Raw genomic sequence first — 13986 nt, forward strand, 5'->3', positions numbered from 1 at the left:
TACTTGCTGTCTGTTGTTACTGTGTCTTTCTGAGTGAGCAGAGAGCATTTTTTTTTCCCCCAAGGACACATAACTTTCTTGAGAGCTGCAGCTTTGGATACAGTGAAAATACCAACCCTTTGAGGGGAAGGCTGGCTTCCTGGCACCCTTTGTGCTCAAACTGGGAAACCTGATAATACACCCCAGTGATGGACTGGAGGACTCTCTTCTGCCACTCATCCAAATGGACTTACAGCAAGATAGTCTGTTATTGCAAGCCTAGGAAATCGTAGTAACATGCAAGAAGTTCCTGCCAGATACTGCTTTTCATTGAAATAGGATGCTGTAGCACTCTAGTCTCTTTGCACTTGGGTGCAGACATTGACAATATTACACCTAATTGCATGACAAGATGGTTTTATTTTCGTTCAGTAGGACAGTCACTAGTAGCATTCTAAATAGTCTTGAATGAAAGCAACAAGGATGCTAGCTCTAAATGTGCTGTTTCTCCTTAGTTTTAGTTCTAGCACACTTTTCTGCCAGCAGAGGGAACTTAGTACTTTGAAGAGGGCAAAGCTCCTACTTCTGTCTTGACGTGCATAGTTTTAGCACACAAAATGTATTAAGTTTTATAGAGAAAGCATGTGACATCACTAGTGGCTCCTTTACAGATATGCTAAACAGTGCACTGTATGAGACGAGATTCTTAAAATCTATGCCTTCTTCCCTCCCCCTTTACCTCAAACTGCTATTGCAGTTGTTTCATTTACCTGGAAGTATATATTTGACTAGCAGACGTTGTGTACTGTAAATCAGTTTACTGTACAAGTGGAACAGCCAAAGCTTCATTCATAGTCAACAAAAGACTACTGCCTCCATACTCCAACTTGCAAAGGAGCATAGTCCAGCTGAAGAATCAAGACATCATCATTCTTGTTGCTTTTTCACTTTCTGAAGAGGCACAGACTGCCTCCCTAGAAGCAGGGCTGCAGAAAGCATGTTTTTACTAGTTCAGAAAAAATGGAGTAGCTTTTTGCAGTCAGTGGGCAGCCTCACATAAGTGGCACTTCCTGCCAATTCCTTCTGGAACAGTGGTTCACCAGTCAAGAGCCAGCTACAAAGAACAATTCAGTCGAGTGCAAACTCTCCAAGAGCACCACTCTCCACTGCTTGACGCATTGTTGGTCACAGCCTGAAGAAAAGGTCGTAGTGCTTAAACCCCAAAACTGCAAGAGAAGGGTACAATATTAACTATGTGTTGAAAGGAACTCCCTTTATCAACCCACATCAGCATTTTTCAGCCAATATGAGCTAGCAGCTAGTTCAACTTCATGCCAGAACAAACTTGAAGGGGAGAAAGCATACAAAAACCAAAAATTAACTCAATGCTGGTTTGTTACTTTTCTGTCACAGTATTTAGCAACACTTTGCTTCTAATTATTTTGGCTTACACAATCAATAAAAATTACTTATGATCATTTAGATCACTGTGTACTTCAAGTACCTCAGGATAACGCTACAAGCAACCCTGAAGATATTCCTACCTGCCCAAGGTTCCTCCAGCCTGGGTGTAGTATTTGTTATAATCCAAGCGTAGCAGCAGTTGAGCTAGGTCAGAGTTTATCTGATGGTTGCGAACACTGGAGAGAATCTTGAAGAGGAGTGATGACTGACGACTGAATCCCTACAAATTAGCAGCAGTCAGTTCTGGGCACTCTCAAGAGAGGAAGCAAGCAAGCCTGTGATCTCTGTTCCTGCCTAAACAATCCTTTAACAGCCTGAAGAAAAAAATCACTGCAAGAGAAGGGATTCTTGTGGTCCAGTATAAGGTAAGCTGTCAGCCACAAGAATTATTAGGTGTTAGGTATCCAAAAGGAGGGGTAGAAGCACAGGCTGATATCCACCTCCTTTCTATTCCAATAGGGCAATTTCTGCATATCTGCCCACATTCCTCCTCTCTGTGCACACAGAATTTTCAGCTGAGGAACAGTTGATTAATTAAAATCATTGCAAGCACTCATATAGAAGGTCTCAGCTTAAACTCACTCCTGTTCTACAGCTGTTAAAGCCAAGATGGCTGCTTAGGCAAATGTCTGTATGGGAGAACAACAGGTCCATATAAACATTGATTCACCTTCACCAAAATACTGAGTTGTGCAGCTCCCCGTTCATCTAATGGGCCCAGATTCTGACTGACCAGAGAACAAAAACTATGACAAAGATCCAGAATTTCATTTAAGCAGTGGAAAACCTGCATGGGATAAAAAGTACAAGATAGTAGTTTAAACAGAGTTCAAACCCAGAGAAAGCTGTTCTTAGTACCTGAAAAGTTCCAGCATTCATAATCAAGATGTTGCTGATACCATGTTTTTCAATCAGTAAGGAAGGTGTTAAAGCACCTCTAGCATTTTTGTAAGGTTTTGTACATAAAAAGAACTTAAATGTTACGCTGCATCTTCCCTCCCCCCACCCCCCCCAACCTTCTGCAGGCATTACTGGGGAAATGGCGATTGACATGAGCCATCCACACAGGCACAGAAGTTGAACATTGGCTTCCCCATCCAACCAGCAGGTCATCACTGCAGCTTCGGGATTGAGAAGGAAGAATAAAGAACAGCAAGAACTCTATTCCCTCAGAAATACAGTTCCCAGCACTATGCTAATTAGTACTATTTTAATAAAATTTCCTGTGGGAAAAATATAGCGACAAAATTTAAGTTAATAAGGTTAACTGAACACTGGAATAATCTTGATTTAAAATTGCCAGGAATGTAGCATCCACACTCACCAACTGTAAATTAAGTGATCTTAATTCAATTATCTGTGCTAGAATTGTAGTCTGTGCTCTGCAGGAGATTATCACTGATCTGTTTTAAAAGAGATGGTTTGTTGTATCTGTTCAAAAAGGTATGTTTCTTAGGGCAGTTGGAGAATTTGTAGAAAAAAGTGAAAATAAGACCTACTTACAGGTTTTAGGAGGATGAAAGACTGAGCCAACAGATTACTTAAGAAATGATCGTGAGCCAATCGTATACTCTCAAAATCTCGCGTGGCATTTATCTGCTGCAGAAGCTGTGAGAACTGAGATTCCAGTACATCCACCTGATGGATATGTAAAGAAATGTCATTAGTATCTTGAGGAATGGGAGTACTTCAGACCAGCCAGAAGTTTTGTGTAAGAAACTTACTTTCCTTATTGCTACTCTTACCTTAGCGGCTGAGGATCACCATCTCTCTGCTTCCTGAATGGGTAATTATCTACAACAGTAGTACATAATGGGGGGGACAATTTTTGATGCCTAAGTATTATCTAAGTAGAAAGGGAAATGGTCACTTTCTTTAAGATTAACTATTGAAAAAGTATATAGCTAGCATGTAAACAAAGGTATTCGATTGTAGTCATCTCTGAATTTTACACTGGGAGATACTATCTGGAATCTCAGGGCAAAAGCTGCAGTGCAAAAGCTCAGCCAGATTATTCTGGAGACTCTAGAAAGCCAGGCCCCCTCAATTCAGCTGTTACGGCTATTAACAAAATGATACGTAATTCTCACAAAATCGTGGTACTAGTAACTGGTGTTTACATTTGAAAAGTCTCTTTTTTACTTCAAATGTCAGAATATGGCTTTGTTCAATTCTTAAAAAAACCAAAACCCAAACAAAAACCAAACAAACAAAACCCACGACAACTTGTCCCTTAACTCAAACTGGAGTTCACTTAAAGGGGCAAGGGAAAAAGGCAGGATGGTATATTAATGATGCTACCTCAGAGATGACTGTGGCTTCTCACAAATGCTTAGTAGCACTAGAGCACCAAAACTCCTGCATTTCCAGTAACACTCACTGATTCACACATCCAAAAACTTTGTAATTGTAGCACCAAGTCTGGGAATTCAGAGAAAGTTCTAGACTTGTTCCAAAAGAAATCCTGATTTCCTTAAGGTACAAAGAATCTGAACCCTGAAAGACAGGACTTCAGTGCTCCCTCCGTGAATTTCTGCCAGTTCCTGATTAACTGATACAGTTTACCTTTCTCTATAATCCTGACCTGCAGATAATACTGAAGATTGTCCACAAGGAAAGCCATGTGATCCCTCAGACGCCACTTGATGGCATCAGTTCTGTTAGATTTCAGGTGTTTGCGTTGCATCTGGAGAGCCCAGCAGTGCTGTAGCTCAGCCTGGACTCGTCGCACACTCAGCAGGTATTTGAACACAACATTGTACCTACAGTCAAAAAATACAAAATTGTTTAAGATGAGAACCTTCCTTGGGTGCAGGTACTGGAGAACATAACAACATAAGACAGGGTAGGTCAGGTGATGGCCCATCTCACAGTAACAGATTTCTGCTTGTATTGGTTACTGACCTAAAAAATACCAAGTTAATTTCACTGTAAGGAGGGAAGAGCTGACAGTGTTTTGTCAAAGTAGCACTGTTTGTAAAATAGTGCAGATCTGTTGGTATCTTGCAGGTCTTACTGTCATTACAACAAGTACCCTCAATATGAGTAAGTGGAAAGAGTCATTTTAACATTCAAGGAGCAAGCTAAAGTATTATACCTTTACCTTTCTCTCCATAGAGGGGAAAAAAACCCCAACCCATTAGTGAGCGCCTGAGATCGGGGAACCTATAGATAAACGTACAAAGACCATACCTAGTACTTACTTCTCCAGAACAGCAGGAGTAAAGAGAATGTGCAGTGGCCATTGAACTTTGTAAGAAAGGCCCAGAGCTGCCCATCCAGATGCGGGGGCTTCACGTGGAGATAACTCCCGGGATGGCCCTTCACGAGTCTGAGAAGTCTCTGAAAATAAATGAGGTGTGGAATTAAGTCATCTTCTCAGTCAAGACAACTATGGCAAGGAAGAAAAGGAGAAAGAACAGAGTAAGAAGAGCCAAAGCAGGCTAGGCCATCAGATAGGGCTGCAAAGGGAACAAAGTTAGTATGTCTTTAACTTCAGAGAAGGGTAATAGGGCTTGAAAACAAGGTCATCATCTCCCCTCTTAACTCACTATTAAAAATGCAAATAGATACCTTTATGCTCCTTTCCATGATACTCAATGGTTAAGTGAAGCAGAGGAAGAAGGTTGTCATCATCTAAAAGTACCTTATGAGCAGACTGCTGAAATGCAACGTTGACATCTGACAACGAGAGAGCACAGCTATCAACACAAGATGATGCAGCTAGTGCTAATTTTGCATCCATTAATTATTTATGCTTGGCCATAAAAGACAACAGTGACACACTATTTCCACTATATTCATTTAATTCCAGTTTCAAATATGGAAAGAAACCTCCCATCTGAAAGTTTCTGAGATGTTATTTTCACCCACTCTGTGAGGCATTTTAATTCACAAGTGCTGTTCTTTCAAAATGAATGACAACATCTAGAGGATACGATAGAGCTCTTCTGTACTGGACATGGCTAACCATTTTCCTGCTATACCACAATGAGGACAGTTTGGTAAGTGAATAAGCAACACTCACCATGTTCAGTTACAGCCGTAGGTGGTGTTTTTAACATGTGCTGTGCAGTGTCAATGAAGGCCTGAAACAGCTCACCTCTTCCCAAAAGGTAAAAGTCTTTTATAATCTGTGGAGATAAATTTTTTGTATATAAGCATATCAAAAACTGAGCAGAAATTTTAAGTATCCTAGCTGACAGCATCCATTTTTATTATTGCTTGGACAACTTCTACCATTTCAAAACACAGCTGAAGAGCTATGAATTTCATCCAGTGCCCAAAAAGTCTACACTGCCTTTGCTTCAAGATGCAAACCACAAAACCACATACACAGAGCCCTCTAACTCTGTCTCTGACCAAGTTGTATCACTCTGTGCTCATTCTTGAAACCTGGAAAATGAAAACAGCTTTACCTAAAAGAAGAAAGCACAGAATCTAAGACAGTAAAGTATTTAATGGGAAAGAGCCATTAAAAAAAGAAAGAAAAAAAAATTTAAGCTGCTTTAGCAAAAACAAGCTAGCAGTTACATTACCTTCAGTTGTCCTAGTAAATCTGATTCCTCCACCATCAGTTTCCAAAGATGCTAGTGAGGAAACAAAAACCAAAACCAAAATAAACCTCCCCTCAGGCGTATCTAAACCCATTCAGTGAGAACAGTAGCTGTCTTAAAATACTTGTGATGCATACAAAAAAGCACCTATATAAAATGCTATATAAAGCACAAGAGAACACACTAAGAATCCTGTGTGTAGGCAGCCCATGCTACTAGTTAGAACACTCTTGATGTATACCAGCAAGAAACGCTGCCCAAGAAACATGAAGACCCATGACAAAAAATAAGCTAATTCTTATGAAATCAGTTCCACCCTAGCTTTGTTCTCACTTCTCTCACCTCCCCATCTTCTCAGGTTCCTGCCACCCCCCCGCCCCCCAAATTAAAAAAGATTAAAAATTGCCAAAGCAAAGAATTTGTCCAGTGAGACGCCGTCTATTATGCTGAAAAGCTCTGAAGTAATTGCAAGTGAAATAAAATTAAAAAAAAAACCCCACATTAAAATTCCTTTCTTTCCCCCATGAAAGTGAATAGTATTTGTTAATGTCGTTTTGTCATTAGAAGTTGGGGTAACATGAAGCTCTGAGCCCCATAAGAACATGAAAGCTACCTGCAGCATTCACACCTTGTTCAATCACTGATTCTAAAGAGCCCCCTTCTTCCAGTCATTCACAAAACTGAACAGCTCCTCAGCCTGTATCATAGTTACCCTTCCCAGGATTCTTACCTCAGCAACAGTGCTCCGAATCCAGTCAACCACTGATTCGAAGTCCACTAAACTGAAAAGCGGTTGCTGCTTGAGTCGATGTAGCTCTGCTGCAAAAGTGTCCTCCTGGTTTTTTAGGATGGAGCCTGTGCAGCAATGAGAAAAGTGTTCTGGACAATAAAAAGGAATACCATTTGGAGAAGTGCAGACCCCTTCCATCACAGTGGGGCAGAAAGGCTGTCCAGGCAGCACCATCTCAGATCTGGTGAGGAATGGGAAGTTGAGGAGGCCTCAGAGTACAAATACCGAGGTACAAGATTACTATTGCAAGTACAGTTACACTGTAGACACTTGACATGGCAGTGCTGTGGTATCAGTAAAAACCCAAAATATTTTCTATGTAGATGATTGCTACTAACAGCCCTTTTCCTAAGACTCAACTAGGTCTTTGAACCCACAAATTTTCTGCCATCTTCAGAGACAGGGATGCAAGCTGAAAAGAAAACACGACCTTTGCAATCGCTTTATTTATCCAGAGCAAATCACATGGTGACGTGTTGCTGCAAACTTGGAGACTATGTTTGGAAAGTGTTATTATTTACTCATCCTGTTCTTATACTGCTCCCTTGGAATCAATCGGAAGCAGAACACTGGGACCACTGCTCTGTCCTGGCACAACCATCCATATGTTCTGAAGAATATCAGCCAATAGTCAGTGACTATTGAGGAATTCATTAATACAGCATTTTGGATACTCGTCAGTCACCCATAACTGAGCAAAGGCAGCAAGAAAGATGTTCCTTACCTTTTCTAGTCAGGTTAACATTTTGATTCTCAAACATCTGTACAGATTCTCCCACAAAGAGGATTTTCTCAGCAACCCGCACAGGAATGTATGAAGGCAGCATTTCTACTCGAAGAGAAAACTGCTTCAGAGATGGAGCTAACATGTTCTCCTCCTCAATCAAGCGCTGTCAGACACCCCAGGGAAAAGAAACCAAGCAAAAAAAAGCGTGAGAAAACCAGATAGAAAAGGTGCATAAAGGGGTGTGTGTGAGAGGGGGAATCCAAGTACATTGGAAGTAAGCAGAAAGGTAGAAAACCTGATTTGCATCATTTAAGTAAGCCTGCAAACTTCTTCATACTTCCTGTACGCAAGCAGATCTCCCTAGAGAAGATGTTGCTTTCATCAGAGAGGGGAGCAGAAGTGGGAAAAGGAGAAGCTAAACCTTTGTGGAATAGCAGCAAATTGGCTCTCCCAAAGGATAATGTTACATCAGCAAAAGGAATTTTTGTTGCAACTGCATTACATTAGGTTTTTTGCAGCCATAACAATGCTAATTAGTATTACCAAAAATAATCCTCCCCTACATCCATTCCTGTATGTTTTAACACTGGTAGAACACTTTTGATATGGGCCAAATGTAAACGCCTCCACTAGCAAATAGGTTAAAGATCTGAAGGCTGGCTAGCATAAATTAGGCAATTTTCTCAGTTCCTGCAAAAGGTGTTTAAAACAACACAGTAAGTTATTAACTTTTTTTCTGAATGTATTAATAAAGAACTCCAAATACAGAGGCAAGATTTTCCTTCAGAGAAGCAACACTGATTATTTCATTTGGCTTTGTTGTTATTGGAGAATTAGGTTCCTTAGTCCATAATCCAAAAAGCACCGTGCTAACAAATTTTTGAGAACGTTTGCCATCTACAGAATTCTTCATTTTAATGGGACGGTTCAGTACAAGTTTGTATACTGACGTTAGCAGCTTGGCAATTCTTTTCTTAAGATTCTTCTGACACTTTCAGATGAGGAAATAGCCAAGTATTTTAGCAGTCTATCCCATCAACACTCAGGATTTCTTATTTTACTCTCTGACTGAAGAATTGCCAACACTGTTAGTCAATAATGCTGAAGAAGAGAGTTAATTAGGCTCTCTTGGTGTCATCATCTTAATGCCTACATTTTCCACTATGGATCTAGAAGACTTACCAATTTTCACATTCTTCCTATATCCGATATAGTGAAATAATAGATTTTTAACTAACTGCCTTTTAAAGTTTTCCGTTGTTTTTGCTTGTGTGTAGTCCTCAGCAGAGACTGTTTGTACAGGGCATTTAATTAGTATGCAACGCAGGGTGTTTCAGGCGTGAATATTCTATGTGTTCACAGCCAAGTTGTATGCAGCACACTAATACCATGGGTGCCCATGAAATGTTTTCTCACAGTAAACTAGAGTGTGAATTTACAGAGTTGCAGTTGCTCCTCACTGGTCCCTGATGCAAACATTATTCAGATGCACAAAGTGTGGAGGATTACTCCATTGAGTAAGCTGCTTTGCACAAGGGTACTCTAATGGTATTCCATCTACATGAGGAGTTACTGCATTTCACCAGTATACTGGCAGGCTGCTCCCTTGCTTAACTTAGCACCCTGGACATTTTCTTAGCAGCATCTTGACTCTCGCACAGCACATTTTTCCCCAGTACTCTCAGTAGTATTACCCTGTTAGGAAACATTTGCACAACAAATGGTTGTGCAAGAAAGGTACCTGACCCAGCTGCCAATAGAAAGGGTGCAAATTAAGTCAACACCCAAGCTCCCCACATCCTTTCCCTTGCAATTGCTCACACTACCACCAGTGCCTATGTTGAGCAGATCACAGTGTTGACCGTAAAGAATCAGAAAAGAGTCAGTCAAGAGCAGGGTGAGTACAGCAGTTCCAGTTACTTGACATCAGCGTCTACACAGATTTCATCCATAGGGCTTTCTGTCCCGAGATTATCCAACTGTGCCAAACAATCTGTCTCTGTCCTTTATGCCTAGCTGCAACCTGTTATAATATTCTGTTGATTTGGCATCCTACCAGGTCTCAATATATGTCCAGTCTAGCATATCTTGCACTGAAGCGGAAGACAATATATTTCTTCTTTAGTTCCCTAAGGACCAAAGGATGCCAAGCTACGACTTGCAGTCTTACCAGGTCCTGTAGTTCTCGTAGCTGTTTTCCTGTAAGTCCCCCAATTCCTAGGTCATCGTCATCTTCTTCGGGTTGGCTAGGGACATTCCCAGAAGAGGGGCCCTGTTTGATAAAGAACTCTTCATGTTGGTCTAGTAGCAATCCATGCAGCATCCAGGCAGAGAGTTGCTTATACATGACTCCATGACACACAGCCAAAATCCTGAGGTCAAGAGAAACAGACAGTGGGGCCTTTGCACGCAGTAATCAAAACCTCATTGTACATCATTCTGGAAAGTCCATTTAGTCAGCCAGGCAATATGGCAAGTGCTAAATGGCTAATGTGGAATTTTAGAATTTTTTTTTTTTTTAAAAAACAGAGAAAGGTGGCCCGATCACTTGCAAAACTAAACTAACATCCTCTAAATATGTGGCTTCTCCATGGAGATATGCTAGTATACCAGAAGTTTAAGTAAGTTTGCAGTGGCTTCCCAGTCCTGCTGTTTCTACTCAATTACCATTTCAGCATGAACACAAATTATCTTTTAAGTAGTCTGACCTTCTCCCCAAGGACATACAAATCTAGCAACACTCACCCAGTCGCATTTATCCTTTTGAAGGATCAAAAACCAGTAACAGGTCTACCATATGCAAAACAGTTCATATAGACCTCAAAAGAAGAAAAAACATAAGGTCTGAACTTTCTTCAGCCCTAACTCCAAAATATGGAGAAAGCCTTAACTCCTGCCATAAACCTGCTTTAGATAAATGATGGGGACTGTGACAGTTTTCCTTGCACGCTACTCCTACTTTTCTATCATGCAAGGCTGTTTTTCAGGTACTGTTTTCACAAGTAAGATAAACACTTTGACACTAACTCCAGTTACTACAGAAGAATGAAATAATAGCTTTACTTTATCTACATACTTTTCAAGAGCACTGCGAACAGGAGGCAACCCCCCACAGCTATGTTTGTGGACTGTCTCCAATATCTGACATCCATGAATCTGCAGAAAGAAAACATGGTTAGACTAGGTCTGTTATTTGGATCTGTACTGACCTTTTCAGACATTTAAACACTACGCTTTCGGCTAACAAGAAAATGCCTTAACAAGCTGCACAAGTCTTACAGAAAGAAAGATGTAACATACTCCATGTAGTGAAGAAAAGAGGCCTTCTATGTGTGGCTGTACACCCAAGCTTCTCTCAGAAATTTCCCTTAACAAAAAGTAAGCATCTCTGGATTCTGAAAACATTAGCTTCTGCCTTTTTTTTTTTTTTTTTTAGGTGTCGGTGGGAGAAAGAAGACTCAGAAAAGAAGAAATTCCCACCAGCAGCATCCTGTACTATGAAATGTATTGTGATTATAAAATGCAAGTCATCAAAGATCATACTGATAATGAAACAGTCAAATCCAGTGTAAATGGATTTGCAAAAGAGTTATTTAATACTTACAGTAGTACTAGGAGTAGGGCACCCATTACTGAAACCACATTATTTCCTAGTATTAAAGGTCTGGGATGAGGGCAGAAAGAACTTTATCAGCTAAAGAGGAAACTTGTTAAGAGAAACTAGCTACAATTGGACTGTACCTTCTGAGTCTTTATCTGTTCCACCATGACCATCACAGAAGGGAAGAGTAACTGAAACTGCAGAACAAGGAGCAAAATATTGAATTAGGTTGCTATGCAAGGGAGAGAGAAAAACTATACTTGAGTAAGTGTGGACAGCAGCTGATTACAATAATTTAATGAAACTATCATCTGGCTTTCCCCACAAATTAGCAACATGACATGAAAATCTCTAGGAAGAACATCCTCTCTCCACTGGGCCAAGATGCATGAAGTTCCTATGTTCCAGCTGCAGCTCAGGCTAAACACAGGCAGTGAGGAATACGCGAGGGTCAAGGTGGAGGACCTAAGCTTTGTGTCAAAGTCCAAGTGGTCCTCTGAGCATGATTAAGGGACTACAAATGTAGAGGCGTTAAAAAGAAATGGCACAACATGACAGACTAACCCTTATTTATCCCATCCACTTTCTTATTAGACTCAAGGAGTGGTAAGAGTAACTAAAGAGCACTACCTGTTTATTAACATGACATACCTGGTCCAAGGAATAATTAACATGTGAGATGGAAAGATGCGGGTCGGCCAGAAACTGTAAGAACAACAAAGCAATTAATGAAAATTAAAATAAGGTATGCATAAGTAAAAAAGCACGTCTGGCTCCATATTCCAAACCCTTAGTTCCCACAGCTTTTTTTTCCCCCACACGTATTTTTGGGCTGTGTCCCAGTTTAGGCTATAACGACCACTGGATGGTGACAGGACCCAAGATATGACAGCTGCTAATCTAGCAGAGATTGATCAAAACCTTTACAACTGAAAACAGAAGTCACAATAGTCTGAGACAGCACTGGGCTCTAAGGCAGATGGGGCACTTACTGAACTAAAGGGAGAGGGGATGTAATACTTATTAGAATGAAGAGTCATTTACAACGGCTCCTCACATGAAAAATGTGGAAGACATCCCTGATGTGGAAAGGAAAATACCTTGTCTCCTCTTTAGCTACGACTTACTACTTAGAGTATTAATTGTAGAAATTACAACTTTCCACAACCTGTCAGCAGCAGGACAGCCTCTTGTTCCAAGTCTCTCTCCTTTACCTCTTGTTCTAGGTCAAGTAGTGCCTGTCGATACGGCTGCAGCACTGAATCAAGACCTGTACAGAAGGCTCGCAAATAAATGCCATGTAATCCACTCTGATTTTGCTGAGATGGATGATGGTCCTGAAACGAAACAATAAAATCTACGTCAGCTCCCCAGCGCAGGTCTAAAGAGTAATGGAGTTTCTGTGCAGTGTTACACCAGCAGCCAGTGGTCCAAACACGCTGAAATGCACCTCACCCCACCAGAAAGTCCCCAGAAAAAAACCCAGAAGTTTGTTACAAGGAGAGTTACTTGAGCAAAGTTATATTTAGCTCTTCTGGGGACATATGCAAGTGCTGGCAACCACTGGTAACTTCAGTGCTTCTTTGTACTTCTGTATGCCTCTTGGATCTCGAAGCTCTTCACAAACCGTGAGGACTCTCTACAATATCGGTATGAGCATCCTGCACAGTTCACAAACCCTGCCCAGTCTGTAGTGACCAGAAATTACCACAGTATGCTTCCCCAAGATTTGAGATTTTACATCTGGTCCATCTTCCGCTGCTCTGCGCCCACCCTTATTGGCATCGCACGGAGCTTTCTTGGAGCTCTGCTCCGGAAAGCACGTTTGTTTGTGCCGGTGCGGGTAAGCGCTGCGGCACACCCGTGCATCCCGTGCATCCCGGCCGGGCTGGCACCCTCTACGCTCTGCCCGGGAAATCGAGCGGAGCAGTGCGGCGGCCCCACCTGCTGCTGTACGTGTCCCGTGTACTGCTCCACGAATTCGGCAAAGCGGATGTAGTCGGTGCCGAGGCGGCAGAGCCGGTTCAGGACGCTGGTCTCGCTGGGGTGCAGGAACGGCAGTTCCTGAGACACCTGAGGGGGGAAACGGCGGTGAGGGGAGGGGAGGGGAAGGCAGAGGAGGGGAGGGGAAGGCAGAGGAGGGGAAGTCAGAGGAGGGGAGGGGAGGGGAGGGGAAGGCAGAGGAGGGGAGGGGAGGGGAGGGGAGGGGAAGGCAAGGCAGAGGAGGGGAGGGGAGGGGAGGGGAAGGCAGAGGAGGGGAGGGGAGGGGAAGGCAGAGGAGGGGACGGGAGGGGAGAGGAGGGGAGGGGAGGGCAGGGGAGGGGAGGGGAAGGCAGGGGAGAGGAGGGGAGGGGAGGGCAGGGGAGGGGAGGGGAAGGCAGAGGAGAGGAGGGGAGGGGAGGGCAGGGGAGGGGAGGGCAGGGGAGGGGAAGGCAGAGGAGGGGAGGGGAGGGGAAGGCAGAGGAGGGGAGGGGAGGGGAGGGGAGAGGAGGGGAGGGGAGGGCAGGGGAGGGGAGGGGAAGGCAGAGGAGAGGAGGGGAGGGGAGGGCAGGGGAGGGGAGGGGAGGGCAGGGGAGGGGAAGGCAGAGGAGGGGAGGGGAGAGGAGGGGAGGGGAAGGCAAGGCAGGGGAGGGGAGGGCAGGCCGCACCTGCAGGCCGCTGCGCTTGCTCCAGGTGAAGGCCGCCCCCGGGTACCCGCTCAACGCCAGCAACAGCTCGTGGATCATCCTGCCGCGCGACGCCGCGCGGGCTGCCGGGAGGCGCGCAAGGGCCGCCGGGAAAGGCGGACCCGCGCGGCGGCGTCAGCGGGAGCTGGGTGCGGCAGCTCGCGCTGCGGGAGCGGCGGGGCGCGGAGGGCGGTTCCTCACCG

At 43.3% G+C, this 13986-nt stretch overlaps 1 protein-coding gene across 1 annotated transcript; it reads right to left on the bottom strand.

The window, feature by feature from the left end:
• Positions 1-410: 410 nt before the first annotated feature.
• TUBGCP4 (tubulin gamma complex component 4) lies at positions 411-13843 on the bottom strand. Its single transcript, XM_059823785.1, has 18 exons — positions 13766-13843; positions 13062-13190; positions 12332-12454; positions 11769-11822; positions 11258-11314; positions 10593-10672; positions 9687-9888; positions 7514-7679; positions 6730-6854; positions 5982-6032; positions 5471-5576; positions 5017-5124; positions 4647-4785; positions 4028-4205; positions 2947-3081; positions 2114-2230; positions 1524-1663; positions 411-1205 (listed from the first exon to the last, which is right to left on the bottom strand). Exons 1-18 carry the CDS (start codon positions 13841-13843, stop codon positions 1193-1195), a joined length of 2001 nt encoding a protein of 666 aa, XP_059679768.1. The 3' UTR covers positions 411-1192.
• Positions 13844-13986: the final 143 nt, after the last annotated feature.

The sequence above is a fragment of the Gavia stellata genome, chromosome 13 (genome assembly GCF_030936135.1).
Source record: "Gavia stellata isolate bGavSte3 chromosome 13, bGavSte3.hap2, whole genome shotgun sequence".
Classification (NCBI taxonomy): Eukaryota; Metazoa; Chordata; class Aves; order Gaviiformes; family Gaviidae; genus Gavia; species Gavia stellata.

Coding starts and splice junctions, on each gene's coding strand:
- TUBGCP4 (XM_059823785.1), bottom strand. CDS start 13,843: ATGATCCACGAGCTGTTGCTGGCGTTGAGCGGGTACCCGGGGGCGGCC. Junction 6,033..6,729: donor TTCGGAGCACTGTTGCTGAG/GTAAGAATCCTG, acceptor TTTCCTCACTAG/CATCTTTGGAAACTGATGGT. Junction 5,577..5,981: donor ATTTACTAGGACAACTGAAG/GTAATGTAACTG, acceptor TTATCTCCACAG/ATTATAAAAGACTTTTACCT.